Source organism: Lissotriton vulgaris, chromosome 8 (genome assembly GCF_964263255.1).
Source record: "Lissotriton vulgaris chromosome 8, aLisVul1.2, whole genome shotgun sequence".
NCBI classification, from domain to species: domain Eukaryota; kingdom Metazoa; phylum Chordata; class Amphibia; order Caudata; family Salamandridae; genus Lissotriton; species Lissotriton vulgaris.
Window position 1 is genome coordinate 860,848,452 of NC_141696.1, and position 20,735 is coordinate 860,869,186.

Below are 20,735 nucleotides of genomic sequence, written 5' to 3' on the forward strand. Positions count from 1 at the left end.
TAGAAAAAGTGAACCTGCCCCATTTCAAAAAGACGCCACAAAAATTCTTCTTCAGAACATGCACTGTTTGTTTTGTGCTAGCATTTCTGGTTTTAGGCTTTTGTTTCTAAAGCGACAAAAGTGTGGGTTTTTTCTTGTATGGTCTCTTGTGTTTTATTTCCACAGATAATTACCTAAAAGCTGGACTGGTTGTACAATACAAACCAGGTGGCAACATTTAAAATCAACATAAATGAGAGAATTTACTCTGCACAGATGCGTCCTAATAAAATTTGATGTAGAAGTCCATGCAAAGTTTTCAAATTAAACAACGTTTTGTTTTGGGTTTTAGTATATTTGTTTGAGACGCGTGCATCATTTTCGGCTACTGGTGCACAAATATTACAAAAATAAAGTTTCACCTGACGTTGAAAAAACAAACGGTGAAAGCAGTTTTGCTTCGGCGGTGACCTGTATCCACCATTAGAAGTTCTCAAATTTCGAACACAAAGGTGAGACCAAACGGAGCTCATTTGCATGTGGACACCGAATACCTTGGCAGTGCGCCGCCTATAAAATATACAAAGCCACGTTCGACTCGTGGGTAAAGCGCTGAATGACTTAAGGCACGTGACCTGAAGGTGAGTGAGGCAATGGCGGCTGGAGTTCAGGGCCGGACTGGCCATAGCGGGCACCGGGCGTTTCCCCGGTTGGCCGCTAGGGTGGGGGCCGATTTTGGACCCCTGGGGGGCCGTTTTTTTGTTACGGGGGTCGGCAATATCGGCCCCCAGTAACAAAATCGGCCGAAACCGGTCCTTGCACACTGCTTTGCTGCACTCCCCCTCACCCCATGGGGGGCTGGCTGAGCAGTGTGCCAGGGCCGGTTTCTGTTCCCAGTCCGGCCCTGCTGGAGTTTAATAATACACGGGCGCACAAAACAACCCCGTCCGAAACTGTTGCTGTCTGAGGCGTGACACATGCCAAAACAGCCTCTTAGCTGGAAGGCTGCAATCGAAAAACAGGTTGCGGACCCAGACTAAGCTAAACTTACTAGAGGTGACAAGTCAGGAGAGCTGAGCCCGGACCACGGGTCTCTCTGAGCTCTAAGAGCCGCAGCACGAGCCGAGTCAATACTTAACTGGACACATAAATGATACAGCAAACGCATGTCATAGCAGATAACGGTTTATGGGGGGCAACCTTTTTGTTGCTTGTTAAACCATAAGTGAGGCTTGTCTAGTGTCTACAGCACACATCTTGAACCGAATTTCTTCAATGTGCCCTAAAATATGATGCTCAATTAAGATGAGACGCAGTGGTCTTTTAAACTGATGCTTGTGAGATCACACAATTTGATCAAGCGTGGAAGCTGGGATTTAAGGCACGTTTTTGTAGAAATATGTACACAATGCAAATTACCTTTCTTGTGTTAAGTGTAAGGGAAGTTAGGCAGTATTTTTTTTATGTTAATGTCACTATTTTCTCCTGACTTAAAGAAGGAGAGGGTCATCTCCTCAATGGCAGCTATTAAGTTGATTAGCAAAACAAAGAGGCCTTATTTTCCACAGGTCTCCAGTGAGAGGTATACTGTTCAGCTGCAGACACACAGCAGGACAGTTTTTACATTACATATGCTTAGATGCCCTGCGTTTGGTGGCTTGGTTTACCTTTCCTAAACAAACAGGTGAGGGAAACGTTTTACCGGCCATACTTGGCTTCGATCTATTTTGGGTCACCAGTCCCCAAGGGGCATGAGCCAACTCAGAGCCAGCCATTCAGTCCCAAACAGGCTTGAGCTTGCTTGCGCACATCGATTAGGAAGGACGTGTAAAAACAAAAAAAACACAGCTACGCATGATAACAGCAGGCACCACAGCTTAATTTAGCTGCTTCTTTCAACTGGGTCCGTCCTGAGGGAGACTTTCAACAACATCATTAAGCATACTGGGACTTGTAGGCCCACACTCAAAATTCAATCAATCAATCAATCAATCAGGGGAATTGTACACGCGACACTCACCCACGAGGGTCTCTAGGCACTGGGGGGTCCGCCGAATCGTTTAGCCGAAGAGCCAGGTCTTGAGGGTCTTTTGGAAGGTGTTCAGGGAGGAGGCACGTCTGATGACTGCTGGTAACTCATTCCAGGTCTTGGCTGCAATGTGAGAGAAGGATCTTCTGCCTGCTCTGGCTCTGTGGATGCAAAGGGTTTCGGCCAGTGCGAGGTTGGAAGATCGGAGGTTTCTTTTGGGTACGTGAAAGTTAATTCTGTCGTTGAGGTATATCGGTCCGTTGTTGTGTAGGCATGAGTGAGGTTTTTGAAGAGACTATAGCTCATCTGGTTGCTCAAGCCAAGCCATTTACGTGCTGCATTCAAACAGTCGGTGGAGGTCTGCACGAGGTCATCATTACGCGTACAGCAATAGCGGCCAGGTTTTCCAGCTCTATGCAGCTCAGATTTTTACATTTTGGCTTTTAGGACTTGCAGTCTTGGACTTGGATAGTGAGGCACAAAAAGCCTACAAGTTCCAGCAGACAAAGAAAAAACCTGGACGGGAGCAGCTAGTCGTGCGTGGATCTGGGAAACTGGGCAGAACTGTATAGAGATAAAATACATTGGTATCCAAGCAACTATAAAACGAATAATCAGGCGACAAGGCAAGAACAGAATGGTTAAATTCTACTTTCTGAAAGGAAGAACTACATATTTTTGGGATCAGATAGGTTTCACTAAAGGAGTTTCAGGGAGCGAAGTGAAAAAAAACAAAGAAGTGATGGGTGGATTGCTTGAATTCATCTCAACCACTATTAATTGCTCCAGGCTGCAATCCAGTACATCGTTTTGTTTTGACCACCATGCCACCTCACAGAGGAACCAGCTATATGCAATTCAGCCTTTGTCCTGCTCAAACAGGAACCATGAAGGAACAGTCAAGCCCCATCTACTAGGCCAGGTCCCTTCTGAATGGGACCAGAAGCATCCCAAGTCTGGTTACGGCTCATCTGGGCCTTGTCAGTAGAGTGCAGCTAGAGTCCTATGGCAGAGTGAGCACAGATCCATGTCTGGGTGTATTCGTCACACGTAGGATGCTACGCAAAGGATACATAAAAAGGATAGGTGGAATGCTTGAATCAATCTCAGTCGCTGGTTATTACTCTAAAACACTTCTCTCCAGCATGAGATTGTTGCATCTTCGACAGCACCACTGATAATTTCCTCTACAGCGAAGAACTTTACTCCTTACTTAAGGGGTCTATATGTTAAACCGGATCCTGAGATACAATGGTGGATTCACAAACAAAACTTACAGGGTGCTCCCAATGCACAGGACTTTTACAACGACACGTGGCCCAATGATTCAAAGTCATTAGTTGACAGAATGGCAGAAACCCATGAATCATGCAGCAAAAACAACCTGTTTTGACTACAGCTATGTTCTTAGAGCCGGCACAGAAGTGCTATGTTACAAGGCAAACCAAGACCGTGCTCTTTAAACAAAGATGCTCAGTGCACACCGCTCATTGCCTAAAGGATGTGTGGCTTTCTGTTGGGCCACAAGGATGACAAATCGTTGGAGAAGACACAGACAAAAATTATTCTTCACTATCAAGCAATAGGACAACCTCTCTCCAGTCAGATCTAACACTAACTGCCAAAGTCACAGCTCAACACATTCTTTATTTCTTAATCTTAACAATGCAGCATATTCCAGTACTACACTAGTGCCAGAAAACACACAGCCTGCTCCCTTCTAGACCATGACCACACACGATCCCATCCTCGGCCAGCTCTTTGAGCCCAACCACCGGCGGATGAAGAATGCTTGCAGAGAGTAACAAATGCCATAGAACAGGGTGTCCTAGATCTGAAATAATCACTCTAATCGAAAGCAAGCACTGCTAAAGCCAATAGGTCTGCCTGTGGCAAGCTGGAATATTGATTTTTTTTTTATATAGCAATTATATACCACAAATATACAAGAAAAAAAAAACATGTCACTGCCTAATCGTGGTGGCCATTCACTTGCAATAGGAAGTTGAAATGTAAAAATAAATTACCTTTGTGTATAGTGGTAACAGAACAGTACATGTACCTCTTAGAAGGTAGGTGAACTAATCAGAGGTATAAAAACCCTTTTTAAATTTTAATGTACATCACAGGAAAATAAGAATTTTATAGGACCAAAGAAATGTACAACCTTCAAAAACACAGACGGACCAAAATAAATAAAAACAACAATTATAATGAATAAAGCACAGACAAAGTTACTGAAGTGCCTTTCTTTTTTGGAGGTAATGCACATATGATCGGGTGACATGCTATCACAAAGCGAGACAATTGGGTACATTTGCTGAGCCATTGCACTATGCTATATGTTACAGTGGTTGGAAGCAAAATGTGAATGACAGCTGAATAAATCAATGGATGAAGAGGACTAGCCAAAGCCCCTCCATGCATGTGTACATTTATGTATTTAGGATTTTGTTTTGTTACATGAAGCTGGCAAAACAAATAAAGCTGTGCCTCAACAAAAGCCTAAACCAGAGCTAAAAAAGGACATAGGACAAAAATGTAAGGATTGAGTTAGTGGTAATCGAAGACTGTGGGTTCCTGGTGAAGGAAACAAAGTTCTCCGTAAAACTGAGAAGTAAAAGGTCCTAGCAATGAGATCTCCCCAAAAAGTACACCCTCACAATTGGGCTTTTTTGATCCTGGAGGTAATAAGAAGACGGGAGATCACGGAGCAAAGGATATGCTTTAGAACATATGCAGCAAATCTATGTGAAAGGACAAGAGGGCACTATGTGAAGATAATGCAATGACAATAACAGATTTTTTAAAAGGTTCCGTAAGCAATTGGTGAACATGGAGGGGTATCAACAGGCAGAAATGTAGATATTGCCTTTGAGTAGGCGGTTCAATCAGGCAGCAGCACTCTGCATCACCTGCACACCCTAAAGTTGCTACTTAGTCTATTCCAGGAAACAAAAAGTTGCAGTAATCCAAACAAGGTGATATTGGTTCATGTGTTACTTGACGGGAGACTGTGAGTGCGGATGGAAGAATTTTCCATTGGTGGGACGGCAAAAAAAGAGCAAAATATTGCAAGCATACGCTGTTGCTCTTTCACCTACATGTAATTGCACATGAAAATATTTGTTCCAGCGACATATCTAATTGCTGTTTACATGTGTTTTATGTGCATTTTTTTAAACCATAGTTTTTAAATATTATGATGGACTTTGACCTACAGGTTACTGCATTTAAAATTATTTATTCCATCAACGCACCTAGCTCATGGTTAAACATGTTGTATTTAATTTCCCAAAAAACGATTTTTGAGATTTTAATGCATTTCCAAAATTTGGGAGTTTGCAATGTTTCATCACCGTTCGAAAAATGCCACACGTTGTCACAGCACTGCTGTTATGTTATGACGCTGTCTCACTGAGACTTTAACCTGTAATATAAGGTTACAATGAATACCCTAAAGTAAGTACCTCAACCCACTGATCTGTCTCTGGTTGCCACATCTGACCAATATAACAGGAAAACTCAGCAATTAGTGCATTAACCCCTCCAGGATTTCTGTGACTTGCAGGAACACAGGAATCGCTGGAGTCAGTATACTAATCTATTGAATTATATTAGAAGGACTACAATTACTCATGGGACTAGAACACCTGAAATTGAAATAGAAACGCCTGAAACTGAACTCGGACAAGACGGAGGTCCTCATCCTGGGCTCTTCCCCCTCCGCCTGGGACGACTCCTGGTGGCCTCCCGCCCTGGGCACCGCACCCAAACCGACAGACCATGCACGCAACCTGGGCTTCATCCTGGACTCCTCCCTCTCCATGACCAGACAAGTCAACAACGTCTCCTCGGCGTGCTTCAACATCCTACGCATGCTACGGAAGATTTTCCGGTGGATCCCCACCGAGACCAGGAAGACCGTCACCCAGGCCCTCGTCACCAGCCGACTGGACTACGGCAACGCCCTCTACGCCGGTACCACCGCCAAGCTCCAGAAGAGACTCCAGCGGATCCAGAACGCCTCAGCCAGACTCATCCTCGACATCCCACGAACCAGCCACATCACCGGACATCTAAGAGACCTTCACTGGCTCCCCGTCAACAAAAGAATCACCTTCCGCCTCCTCACCCACGCACACAAAGCCCTACACGACCAAGGCCCGAGCTACCTCAACAGCCGGATCAACTTCTACGCACCCAAACGCCACCTCCGATCAGCCAACCACGCCCTCGCCGCCGTCCCCCGCATCCGAAGAGCAACTACAGGAGGAAGGTCCTTCTCCTACCTGGCCGCCAAGACCTGGAACTCCCTCCCTCCCGACCTGCGCCTGACCCAAGACCACCTCTCCTTCAGGAAGAAGCTGAAGACCTGGCTGTTCCAGCAGTAGTGGCACCCCCCCCCCCTCCCCCCCCCCCCCCCCCCCAGCGCCTTGAGACCCTACGGGTATGTAGCGCGCTTTACAAGTGTCACTGATTGATTGATTGAACATACACAACACGTTTATTGTCCTACTGTCATCTTTCTATGTCCAGTATACTACCTTTTCTGCACTTCTATTTATTTTCTTTGTTGTTTTTTCAATGTTTCCCTCTTTGAATTTTTTCTTTCCCTTTCACTTTATTGTTACTTTGGTACTTGATCTCCGCATACCCTTTGGGGTATGCAACGCCTACTCAGGGGGTCCACAACTGTTTAGAACATTAAACAAATTTAGAAGATTATTAATCCTTTGGATGCTCATGACGGATCGGTTCCGTCATGAGCATCGGTTGAGCTGTGCTCATGACGGAACCGTTCCGTCATGACCACGCCCGTTTTCGTTAGGGCTCAGCACCGGCGGTAAATCTTACCCGCAGGGATGTGGTTAAAGGATAGACAGCTAGATAGGTAGATAGATATATGCAAAATTAACATTCTTAAACATGTAAAACGCACTGTAAATTAATTTGAAAATGGAGGCTAAAAATGATGTGTATCCTTAGCTTTATTTGTGAAAGCAGTGCAAGTACATCAAACTGAAAATAGTATGGATAATTAGTGGCCTCAAATAAAGCACTTGTACGATCAGACAAAAAGAGCCTGCATTTACAGCAACTAAAACAAAGGGATATGATAGAGTCTAGTACATCACTTCATATCACTTCATCTGTTAGAAATAAAATCAAATACTGAAAATCGCCAACCTTCCTGTTAAAATTAAAATTCTGCTTTTTTTTGTTTGTCGATGACAAACTATGTTGTAATTTTGTACATTTGTGTGATGCATTTGTGCTTCTGTATTTTTGTGTCTTTTTTTTCACTGAGGTTTAAATCATAGAAATTGCTTAGGTGGGGGTCCCTGGCTTCCAGCAGTGATTCACTGTGGGGTCCACCGACCTCAAAAGATTAAGAACCTCTCAGTCTTTGTGGGGTGTCTGCCTTTGTTTACGTGTTTTAAAAAAAATACTTTACTATCTCTCCTTATTTGTCACCATTTTCTCAGTTTTGTGCCTGCAATAGCTTTTCTATTTTTAAAGATATTTATTTTAGGATATTTCCTTACCTAAAAACATAGTCTAACTTAGTGAATGGAGCAGCATTTCAAAATGTAAAACGGTGATCACTATAGCAATATTAACGAACATCCAGATCATTGTCAACTTCATCAAAGCCCACCAGTTCCATACAAAATGCCATAATTTCTCCTGCAAGACCTTAGGTAAGCACCAAATATTGGAACGCTCCATGCCTCATTTTCAGGCATCCCAGCAGATAGCCCGGATCTTTTCAGGTTTTTGGGACAACTGCATCCCATCTCACTCCTCCAAGCATCCATGTCAGGTGAGAAGCCATTACCAACACTCTGAGCTGCATCTCTTTGAGCCAGCACACCTGCAGCTGCTTGTGAATTTTTCGTCCTGCTGTTTCTTGCTTGGATACCATTGGATATTAAGGTCATTTTTCGGTCTAGCCTACCAGATAGCTCAAGCTGTCTGTCTGTGAAAGCACATATTGTCAGCTGTCCATCTGCTGTACAGGAGATTACCTGTATCCTGGTGAGGGATGAGAGTTTCTGGTTGGATCGAATATCAAAGGAACGTATGACAAGGAAGAGGTGGCAAAAGGTGGTTAAGTGGGGATGAAAGTAGTGACATTACCCAAAGTGGTGCTGGGATGTTCCTGGCATTGATCACGTATGATAGGAGAAGGGCATATTCTGCCTTTACATCATGCTGCACTGGAGCACCTGGCTGGTACTAATCAACAGGTGTCCGTGTGACACAGATCACTGGTATTACAGGTAAAAACTGGTCCGCCCTCCTGGAGGTTCCTCCGGCATTGATACATGTATCTTAAGACACTTTCTTGAAGAGGGATGCTGCTCTTTCTTAGCTACTTCACACGGGGGCGATGTGAGGAGCACAAAAGAAAAGGCCCTTTCAATTTCTTAAGATTTCTACTTTATTTTTATTTTTTTAATCTTCATATTTTCTATTGTGCCCACTTCCTGAAGAAGGATCACAGACTGATGCCAGCCAGGTTGGCCTGGCAAGTGGCATATGTTTTAGATTTAAATTGCCAGATATTTATTATAAAGACATATATCAGCTGACGATGTCTTTCTTTTGTCAATACCTGTTGCATATGAGGCTGCTTTTAGGGCCCTTACCAGTACAGAATCTCTGGCCAGGAAGGCTGGCTACTGAATTCTATTTGGATTTGAATTGTCATCATTCAGTCTGCTTGTCAATAAGAAGCAGACTGCAGAAGGGGCAGGTAAAAGAAAAATATTTTTATTTTTTTGTAAAGTACCTTTTAAAAAATAAACAAGATACTTCTTTTTGCGTAGTCTTTATTCGTTTCGCGGCATATGCCTCCTGGACGGCAGAGTCGCCATTAGTAGCATCTCAAGTCACTGCTGCCTTCCTCCTGGAAGTTTCTCTGGTTTGAGCATACTACACATTCCTTCAGTTTGTTGCATATGCAGATCAAACCATTGCTATATATGCAAAAATTGCATTTTTATCACATTCATTAATACTAACTGTGAATTACTCTTTCTGTAATCCGCTCTAGACTACTTTACGACCCTTCTCCATAGTCTTCAAAGCAATCTTGGTTAGTCCTCCTGACTTACAGGTGCTGCACTTTTTCAACTTTCACGATGAAGCTTCTTATTAGTCCAATCCGATTCATTGCAAGGTTGAGGATTACTTCCATACACCAAACTATTCAATTCTTTATAAAAATAAGCATTAACAAAGCCACCAGGCACACTGAATTTGTGTCAGCAGCAGCCCATGGGGCGGGAGTTGGTGGGTGCAACAAATCTCACTGGTGGTTAAATATGGTTGCCAGGTATGCCAAAGGGCTGTTCCTGAATGGAAACCGCTACAGGAGCGACCCACTGATATGCTTAGCAATTCATAGGTTTTCTGTAAAGAGAACCAATGAGTCTTTCCTGAAATTTAATTACAAAAGGGATTGCTTTTCTGTATACTATACATTATTGAGATAAAGAACAGGATATGACAACCAGTGTGACGATTGAGTATACTTTTAAAAACAGTCCTTCGTGTACTGTAATAGCACTACTTCCTAGGAGTTGGAATGATACACCAAACAGCCAACAGAATGATGAGGTATATTCTGAGATGTGATAAACACTATACAAAGGCAATGGCTGATGGCGGATGGCCAAAGCAAGTCAATAATTGAGAGAAATTCAGTGACACCCATGTCTATGTATACTGTAAACTACAGGTGTTCCAGACACCTTTGCGGTCACGCCCAGTCTTAAAGATGGAAGATTAGGCATCTCCTAGTAGAACAAGCACTGCCCATGGGATTTATGTTTTACCTGTATCTTATGTAAACAGTTCTCTTAATCAATATATGGATAATCAATAAATAGGCATAATAGCATTCACATCCACACCCACAATCCATCAGGTGTCCCAATCCTTAGGTCCTGATGAGACCCCTCATTTGTGTTTCAGGGGTCGAAACATTGTGGGCTTATTTTGAAATGAACCTTGAGCAGTCTTCTATCTAATAAATAATATAGAAGCAATTATATAAATATTATTTACAGGTCATTCTCATGTATTAAGAAACCTTGCTATCTCTTAAAGTTGGTCACAAGTTGTTTGTGGTTTCTGTTTTGTCACGTAGGACTATCACTATATTTTTTGTTCAAAACTAATCCAATACTCATTCTGATGAAACAGTATTTGGCTTTTGCAGTATTTTTCATCCTACAACATTTTAATTCCAGAAGTATGCCTGTTTATTGATTATCTATACGTTGTCCACAAGAACCGTTGTGTTTTATATATTGCATGCCCTGGTTCAGTTTCTGAAGGGTGGCCCTTGTTTCTTCTGACATAACTTGTAATTTAGGCATAGAAATAGACAAAATACTCCTCAATGAAGCGAGAAAAAACAACAATTCAAAGTAAAATTCCAAAATTGTTAACACAGTTTCAATAATATAAACCAGATCCACTGGAACTATGTGTTTATGGGGCCGCAGCGTTTTCGCATAGGTATGGATTTACTGCATAATCCATCACCTGCCGCAAAATCTGCAGATTGACAAAAAATGCTTTTTATAACTCAAAGAGATCAAAAGTTACTAAAAATGTGGAGGCCCGTGTTCCACCATAGTAAAAGGCTTTCACAAATGATGATTGGTCATCTTCTTAGCTTACTGCTTAATATGGGCGTTAAACTGGTACTAATGAGGTGCCCTTTTCCCCACAGACAGTGATACCATGTGTAAAAGTGAGAAAATTATTAAGTAAAATTATCACAAAATGTGCCACATAACACTGCATTATTCGCCCTTTTTTGCTGCATAATTTTAATCAGCCCTGCAGCGTTATTTGCTCCTCCCTCTCCCCTGGTTCTCCTGTGCCGCATAATTGCAGTGACCCCGAAATAAACCCTCTCCACAAAAACAGAAGCCCTAAAAATCATGGAAGTCTTGTTAGAAATAACTCGAATGACATCAGCTCACTGTGCACAATTAATAGCAGACACTCACAATGCCATCAAAATTAATTCTGCAACTTCCACTTTCATGTGCTGAACACAGGAGTGGGATTCTGGAAAAAGGTACACAACTGCTCCTCATAAAGCAACTTAAAGGAAAATTGCTTCATCTGTTTGAATCGCTTCTAAATGTAAGTACTCCTAATTCTTCTGCATTTCCTTCTCCTTTGTTGAGCCTAAAACGTAAGCCTGCTAAGATCAGCAATTTTATTCTTCAAAGTGGATTTGTTTTTTTAAAGGTAATGCTTTAATTATATGGTCTGTCATTAGCTGCACCGATTGTCACTATTAAAAGCCAACTTTCAGCTTAACCAAATGTCTGCTGTCTACCTGGAGATCTGTGCTCTTGTTATGCTCACAATGGAATTGGATTCCACTTGGTGGTCAAGATTATGATTAGGCTCTTAAAGGAATCACTGCCAGAAAATCTCACATTAAGAACCGAAGAAGCAAACCAATCTGATGTTATGTTCGTGCACAACGACAGTCAATTTAGAGAACTGCAGGCATTTCACTAATCAATTCAAAATGTTTCCATCTCTTTGTATTTTTCTCACTTCATGTAACGAAAACATAGTGGCTCAATTCACAAGACCAACTCTTATACTTCTGCTTTTCTCCTAGATTTCAGATGATAACAAAGACTGCTCCTGGAATTCAAGAGTAAGCCAGGTATCCAACCAGAGTAATTCACTTAAGCCCGCTCACTGTACAACTTCACAAAAACATCACAATTGTTGAAGACCAAATGAGTCAGTTGTTTCAACACGCAGACTGCTACACTCTATACCACTCAACTTCCATTATATCTCACTACCTACACAATGGAGGGATAGAAAAACAACCACAATTCCCATCAGATGAAATGAGCAACAACTTGGACATCACTAAGTAAAGGATAGCTAAACATTTGCATTCTGTATTTACAAGTCAAAGGCAGGCAGTTTTCAACTGGATCCTACAGGGTACTTAAAGAGCAATATATTGAGAGTTCATACTCGTCATCATAAAAAATAAAGTGAGGAAAGCATTTTAATAGCTTAACTGAAGCAAGTGTTCACTTTGACATACACTGAGAACAGTGAATGAGGCGTGTCAATTTGCAGAGGTTTGCCAGATGTCACAGTCCATGTCAAGGAACTTTTATTGTAATTAGTATCCTGAATCCTAAAATAAATAATCAAAAACATAGTTGTACGTATCAGTAGCTACATTTATGGCAAATGTTAAAACATGCAAAGTATTAAAGTGACTGTGAGAATGTCTCAAGAAAGAGGAGAATTTTCTGCAAATGATTCATGATGGGAACTATCATAGTTGATTGTTTAAATCCAGAGTTGGGATGCATGACTACACAAAGTTTTTCACATTCATCGGGGATTCACTTGGTTTCCAAATGTTACCAAAAGAACTAAACCATGATATTCGAGAAGCATTTGAAATAAATAAAACCTAAGAAGAAAAAAAAACTGCACTGTGAAAAAGGAAATAGTAGTTAAAACACTTGACAGGCCATTTAAGTTTCTATAGATGTCAGCTCTTCAGCTATATCAAATGTACTGAAAAGCAAAACAAGCCAATGCTCTTTGGAGATCATCATTTAGATGACCGACAGATTCTGGTGAACTTCAAATCAAAGATGGACAACTTTTCAAGACTGTGATTGAATGAACAGCGTAAGACAAGGAGGACGTTTCCAGGCTAAGATAGTGGTCTTACCTTGGTGATGATGAGGGGTTCCCCGTGCTCTCTTCCACCTTTCAGGGTGAACCCCCAGGGAGCACCCCCTGACAGCAGCACCTCCACCAGTCGCCAGCCATCCGCCGTCCTCTGCTCGACTACCACCACCAGCGGGCCTTGCTCCACATATCCATGAGCGAGCCTTGGGCCTCGGTCTGGCAGGAACCGCTCTTGGCTGCCTCTGGTTTCCATGTTTTCCATGCCCCTATTAGGCAACCACAACAGTCTACTCAGATCAACAATCAACACAAGCTCCTTTAGTCCAAAGCAGGTTGGCGCATTGAGCGAACCATCATATTCACACTCAGGATCCTGTGTGATGTCTTACTGACGGTGAGCTGCAAAGGAGATTGATTCAGCGACTCCAGTAGTAATACTTACTCCAAACTCCCAGAACTACAAGGCAAGACTCGAGTCCATCCAAAGGAAACAAGTAAAGTCAATACAACTTGTCAGGAAGGCATTTCCAAAGCCACCAGGCTGGGTAAGGCACAAATACTATCCATAATGATAATAATAACAAAGGGACAGGAGAAAAATGTCTTTAAAATCCACTGATACGGTTGTCAGCAGCAGTGCTTGGCCCCTTGCCTGAAACACAAATAATCCTCTCTCCAAAGTGGATCTGCAGAGCTTGCCCCAGTTCGAATCCACATTGATCCTTCATCTACCAAAACATGGCATTCTCTGCCTTCCTGATCCTGAGTGCACGGGGCGGTCGGTGGATTTCCCGTGCTGTGGTCAGTGATGGTCCGGGAGATCTTGCAGCACACCGGCCACGAGGCGCTACTTCCGTTCCTCTCGCTCCTTCCTCTTTCCAAAATAGAACAAGATAAACTTCCTGGTTTTCCCTGGCAGGAGGCTTCCTCTTGCTGCACACACACACACACAACCAGCGGCTGCACTTGCTCTGCCCGGACTCCCTCGGCTCCAGGCTGCTGCTGTGGCTCCGACAGCCCCCGGGCCCTGCCCCCTCTCGCTGTACCTCGCACGGATACACCCCTCCGCGGGGGGCCGCAGCGGGAGGAGAGGGTGGGCTCCTGGTTCTACCCCCACCGATCCCTGCTGCTCTCGGGGTCGGACTACCTGCGAGCTCGGATCCCAGTGCTTGCCTCCGAGTGATTCATGGAGAGGCGGGGAGGGGAGCGCAACAGGCGGGACGATGCTGAGGGGAGGGAGAACTGCCTGATCCGTGACACTTTTTTGTACTTTGCTTGTTCAGCTTTCCTGTCCGCGCACCGTTCCCCCTGTACACCGGTTTCGGACCCCCTCTACGTTGCTCCCAGAGGTGCACTGCGCTCCCCCTTCTTCTGTTTCTCTTTTTTTTGCACCTCTCTGTCTACCTGCGGCGCGGGGCGGGGCTTAGCTTTCCCAGCTGCTTCCCTGGAACGCTACTTCAAGTTCTGAGGGAGGGCTTGGCAGCGCCGCCCTCTAGCGGCTGTATGCAGAATAGCATAACGCGTATTCAAGTGTTTTGTTTTCGACCAGGTCCTTGAAAAGGGATTTTCGGATTTATTTATTTATTTATTTAATGCGATTTTATATAGCGCGAACATTACCGAAGGTGTCAGAGCGCTTTACATAAGAACCAGTTGCGATACATAAGGATTTAGGATTACACGAGTTACATAAAAGATACAAACAGAAAAAATTGCAAATGTACAAGTTGTAAAGTCACACAAGGAAGAGATAGAAACAGAAAAAATTGCAAATGTAAAAGTTGTATAGTCACACAAGGAAGAGATATAAATGAATAAACTGTAAGAGTCACATATGAATGGTAGAGAGTACAAAGGTCTACTGCATATACTAGTGGTTAGAGTTATCTCTCTATACATATATATATACAAATAGTAGATTTTCTCAGGTCAATACCCAAAAAACCAGGAGAGCAGAGTTCCATTAAGTGGGATGATGACATATCGTAGCAGCTTTTCGAACTGAACCAGTGCTAAAAGTGCGCGGGATTGGAAGAGCACGGCGTGCCCCCACTTAAAAAAATTATTTCAGTCCATTCCCTTACTTCCTTCTTTCAAAAAAGCATCCCGGGACAGCAAGAATAGTCCAACGTAAAAACTTTTTCTTTCAGATTTCGGGGCGGCTCGCACTTCTCTGTTGAACTCCAGAGGCTGCAGCCGCCCCTCCCTGAGCCCTCACCGACTGAGGGCAGGCCCATTGTCATTCATATTGAGGCTGATTATCCCCTTTCGAATGACAATGCGCTTGCTGAGTTAGTGATTACAGAGGAGCTTTCCCCAGACAGAGTACTGTGGGGCACAATTGCCACCATGTGAAATTTGTCACTGTTATACACAGAGTGAACTGGGCAGGAGCAATGAAGGGACTGAAGAGGAGACAGGAAAGGAGAGGTGATTGGGTGGGAGAGGTGACCGGGCAGCAGAATGGGCAGGAGAAGTGACGGGGCAGGAGCAGGAGCGGTGAATGGGAAGGAGCAGTAAATGGGTAGGAGCAGTGAATGGGTAGGAGCAATGGACGGTGCAGGAGCGGTGGACTGGGCAGGAGCGGTGATGGGGCAGGAGCGGTGATGGGGCAGGACCGGTGACTGGGTAGGAGCGGTGACGCGGCAGGAGAGGTGACGGGGCAGGAGCGGTGACAGGGCAGGAGCAGTGATGGGGCAGGATCAGTGATGGGGCAGGAACAGTGACGGGCAGGAGAAGTGATGGGGAAGGAGCAGTGACGGGGCAGGAGAAGTGACGGGGCAGGAGCAGTGGCAGGGCAGGAGAGGCCACAGGAAAGGAGAGGTGACTGGGCAGGAGAGGCAACAGGAAAGGAGAGGTGACTGGGCAGGAGAGTTGACCGGGCAGGAGAGGTGACCGGGCAGGAGTGGTGACCGGGCAGGAGTGGTGACTGGGCAGGAGTGGGGATGGGGCAGGAGAGGTGACAGTGCAGGAGAGGTGACGGGGCAAGAGTGTTGATTAGGCATGAGCAGGAGCGGTAACCGGGCGGGAGCGGTGAAAGGACAGGAGCGGTGAATGGGGCAGGAGCGGTGACCGGGGCAGGAGCAGTGAATGGGGCAGGAGCAGTGGACGGGGCAGGAGCAGTGAACGGGACAGGAGCAGTGACGGGGCAGGAGAAGTGATGGGGCAGGAGAAGTGACAGGGCAGGAGAAGTGACGGGGCAGGAGCGTTGAATGAGTAAGAGCGGTGAATGGGCAGGAGCAGTGGACGGGGCAGGAGCGGTGACGGGGCAGGAGCGGTGACTGGGCAGGAGCGGTGACTGGGCAGGGGCGGTGACGGGGCACGAGAGGTGACGGGGCAGGAGCGGTGATGGGACAAGAGCAGTGACAGGCAGGAGACGTGACGGGCAGGAGAAGTGACGGGGCAGGAGAAGTGACGAGGCAGGAGAAGAGACTGGGTGGGAGCAGTGATTGGGCAAGAGCAGTGGTTCGGCAGGAGCAATGATTAGGCATGAGCAGGAGTGGTGAATGGGCAGGAGCAGGAGCGGTAACCGTGCACCAGGACTGGTGACGGGGCAGGGGAAATGACAGGGAAGGAGCAGTGACGGGGTAGGAGAAGTGACTTGTACTTATGTTCCTTGCCTATTTATTTATATACTATTGCATGACATCCACTGATGTGTCTGCAAAGCATACCTGTTGCCCCAAATTTTTGTCCTGAGTTTTGACCTCCTGTCCTGAATTTTTGTCCTTAAATTTTGACCCCATGTCCTGAATTTTTACACTCACCATCCTGAATTTGCACCCATGCCATTGTTCCTGCTTATATTTCGAATGCTTTACATAAACCTGTATTCCCTATGAATATTTGCTTTTTCCTGAATTAAACCTCAAATAAACATGTTTATCCATTGTTTGAATTAAATAACGTTGTAAGCTGTGACTGGTCAGTGAAATGCTAAACGTACAAAAAATTGGTATGTTTTGCGATTTCTAGCCACACCCCTGACTCCGCCCACTGATCCAATTTTCAGTTATTCCCGCCCCCTGATTCTCCGTCCACAGTTCCCCTAGTTTTTATTCCCCACTTCGACCACTGAACTGAACGCTATTGAAGTACAACGCTGTGTTGAGCGCTCCGGCAAGGCAGCAGAGAAGTAAATGCATGGAGTAACCCCTGCTAATTCTGTCACTGTTTATGTCTACAAAACCTATCAGTGAAGAGGTTAGAGAAAATGCAGAATTAATACGGTTACTGCTAGTCATTACCTCTATTTTTACTGGGTACCCAAAGCCGCCAATTCTACCCCCCTGTAACTTAATTATTACTGTCTTTTACCACTAAACTAGGGTTGAGGCAATTTTGCTTGCTTGCATTAGGGTCAGCAGCTCCCTTGCTACACCACAGTGCATCCAGCTGTTATTCAACGATGGGGAACACCGGGTAGTAATGACACAATTGCTTACTGGTAATCTTCATTATTCTCTGTCCAACTTGTTCTTGTCCCCACTGCTGGATTAGGATGAAAAATTGGCTCGGGCACCCAAAAAAAGTGGCCACATTTGCAGTTCGCAACCTTTCATGAATCATTGTGTGCTAAGCATCAGGAGCTTATTTTGGATAGATTTTTGGGTAAATTATGCTTTTTAAAGTTTCAAAGGACAGGAGTATCATCCAACACTGGAAACAATATTGTCTTCTGACACATACCTTCAGGTCAATAAAGCTCTCCACATCAGGTCCCTGAAGACGTTGCTCGCTCTTAAGGTCCCCAAGCCCTTGCTCACCCTTAGATCTTTGGATCCACTGTTGGGACCTAAAACTCCTGGTCATCTTTAGGTATTCTCAGTCACTTTTAACCAACATGGCCCCAGGGGTTCACACTCATCCTCAAGTCTTCTGCTCACATCAAGGACCCATGAGTTCTGCACATCCAAAGGACTTGCATAACAATCATCCACAAGAACAACATCTCCATTACGGAAACCTCCTCCTGCTTGTACAGCTCCTTTGAATGTCTCTCAGTCATCATCAAAACACACAACACTAGGCCTACACTCTACCACCTTCTATATCATCCCCCAGGCAACTCCTCAGAATTTGGGGTTCACCTTGCCGACCTGATTGCCCATTGTGCACTCGGCAACTCCAACAATATAATTCTGGGCGACCTCAATCTAAGATGAAACGAAACAAAAAACCCGCTCATTCAAACCCTAAAGAACTTATTACTAGAAAACAATCTGACCCAGCATTGCTTAGATGAAACTCATCACAGAGGAGCAATGCTAGACGCAATTAGAGCGGAAAGTAATGCAATATCCATCAACCACATCCTCCCCGTCGACTGGTCCGATCACCACATAGTTCTTTTTCACATCAATCATGCGATCTTGTCCAATCCAATCCCCAAGCTCGACCCCCCCAAATGGGTCAGGAACACAGTCCAGATCCCTCGAGCTGACCTAGAAGAAAGAATTAGCTCGCTCCCCCCCAACACCACTGTCTATCTCTCAACTACCAAACTCACCTCTCTTTACAATTCTAAACTGACACACACCCTGGATCACCTTGCCCCCTTGAAACTAAAAAAAATCCAGGATAATTCCCTCCAGATCATGGTTCTCCTCTGACATCAATGAGAAAAGAAGACAACTAAGAGCCGCTAAAAGAATCTGGAGGAACAACCCCTCCGTCCTACATTGCGATCAACTCCAAGTAGCCCGTAGGATGTACAAAAAGCACACCAAGACCACAAAGACCACTTTCTTCTGCTCTGCGCTAGATACTGCAAAAAAACGTCCCAAAGAGCTTTTCAACATCATCAGGAACCAAACCTCTAAACCTATATCTTCCTCAACGCCGGCATCCAAAGAACGCTGAAACAAATTTGCCATCTTTTTCAACGACAAAATCGCTAAGATCGATCTCTCACTTGGCTCAAACCCTATCCCCTCCACCGAGATCGAATCAACCAAATCTCTTGTTAGCACCGCCCTGAACTCCCCAAAACTTTGGTCCGCCTTCATTCCCATCCAAGAAGCAGAGATAGTCAAACTAATCTCCAACGCCAAACCATCATCACACGCCCTGGATCAGTTTCCCCTTCACCTGGCTAAAGACCTGAAGCACGTCCTAGCCCCGCGTTGGCGCAGGATCATTAACAGCTCATTGAGCTCTGGAATTGTTCCTGAATTCCTTAAAGTAGGCCAAGTCTCGCCACTGCTGAAAAAACCAGGGCTAGACACTGAGGATCTACACAACTTCAGACCTGTATCGAACCTACCTCTTTTGTCTAAGATCCTAGAAAATGTGTACTCCCTCAGTTAACCCAACACCTGGATAACATCAATCTCCTAGACCCCCATCAATCGGGCTTCAGAAAAGGCTGCAGTACCAAATCCGCAATCCTCAATGTCATTGACGATGTACTCAAGCTACTTGACTTGGAGCAATGCTGCCTTCTCATCCTCCTAGACTTATCGGCCGCATTCGATAGAGTTGACCACAAATTGCTCATCAAGGTTTTACAAGAAAGGGCCGGTCTTCAGGAGACGGTGCTCCACTGGTTCTCTTTCTTTCTCCACAACCGTTCCCAAAGAATAAAAATTAAAAACTTCGAATCTGACCTCTACCCTGTCACCGAGGGTGTTCCACAAGGGTCAGATCTCTCCCTTCAGCCTTTCAACATCTACATCAAACCCCTCACCTCTCTACTCAGGAAATCCAACATCCCTTTTCACTTATATGCTGCTGACACACAGCTCTATCTGGAAACCACTTTAATCGACGAACATCCAGAGACTTAATACCACGCTTAAGGAGGTTCAACACTGGCTCACAAGTAATCACCCGAAACTCAACCAAGAGAAAACGGAAATACTCCTCATGTCCAACAAAGATGAAAACCCCCAAATCAAAGAATGGCTCAAAGCCATTGACGCCCTCAATGGCAACCTCACCTTAGTGGAGTCAGTAAAATCTCTAGGGCTCACCCTCGACCTGAAACTGGACATGAAGTAACACATCACCAGATCCGCCAAAAATGCCTTTCTCAATCTGAAACTATTATACAAAATAAAACCCTTCCTCCCACCCAAGGACCTTCAACAAGCCACCCAAGCACGGGTACTCTCCAGAATAGACTATGGGATTGCTGCCCTGACAGGGTTAGCAAAATGTCACCTCGCTCCCCTGAAGACAACATTCAATGCAGCTGCCAGAATGGTTACAGGAACTAAGAAATTCGAACACATATCTCCCGCTCTTAGAAAACTTAAATGGCTCCCAGTCGAGTTGCTAACCAGCTTTAGAACAGCCTGCCTCACTCACAAAGCTCTGCACACAGGCAAACCGGAATACCTGGCCGACAAACTCAAAAGAGCCGGCCAGTCCAGAAACCTTAGGAGCTCCAACTCTCTTCTATTCATCCCGCTAAAAACTCGCAAACAAAAAAATGCTACCAAATCATTTGCTGTAAACGCACCAAAAATCTGGAAATCCATTCTCCTCCACATCAGAACAACCCCCTTGTTTCCTAAATTCAAGGCATTACTCAAAGCCCTCTTCCTCGACCGCTCCTGAATGATCTGACAGAACCAAGGAAGTTCCTAGGCAACGCCCCTCATGACCCTAATCTGGGACCAACTACACTGAATCAGATTAAGAAAACTTTATGTGTAAAAACGAATTGAACAATGACTACACTCAGATGATCGTCTGGTTGTCTTGCTCCCTAATCCCCTCTGCCCCTTTGCTCAGGCATAGGTTCCCTTATAGACGGGATCCCTCATGCTCTTCCAATTTCCTGTACTGTATATATATTTGCACATAACTGTCTATGCTGTAAAGCGCTCTGATACGCTTGGGTCCAGCCAGCACTATATAAAACTCCTAAAATAAAAATAAAAAATACTTGAGGCTCTTACTCAATATCAGTTGGTGCCTAAATTATCAACCAACCAATAGTTTTGGTCACTGGGGATACAGCTCAGGCTCAAATCCCAGAGGCTGCAGCTCACTCTCA

At 44.7% G+C, this 20,735-nt stretch overlaps 1 protein-coding gene across 4 annotated transcripts in view; it reads right to left on the reverse strand.

The window, feature by feature from the left end:
* The window catches only part of SHROOM2 (shroom family member 2), a 724,057-nt gene extending 709,928 nt beyond the window's left edge, over window positions 1-14,129 (reverse strand). For 3 of the 4 annotated variants that reach the window (XM_086934790.1, XM_086934788.1, XM_086934787.1), the window contains exon 1: window positions 12,771-14,129. In XM_086934790.1, coding sequence (XP_086790916.1) covers window positions 12,771-12,992 — 222 coding nt within the window. In that variant the 5' untranslated portion in view covers window positions 12,993-14,129. The remainder of the gene's footprint in view (window positions 1-12,770) is intronic. The other variant, XM_086934791.1, reaches the window with a different exon arrangement.
* Window positions 14,130-20,735: the final 6,606 nt, after the last annotated feature.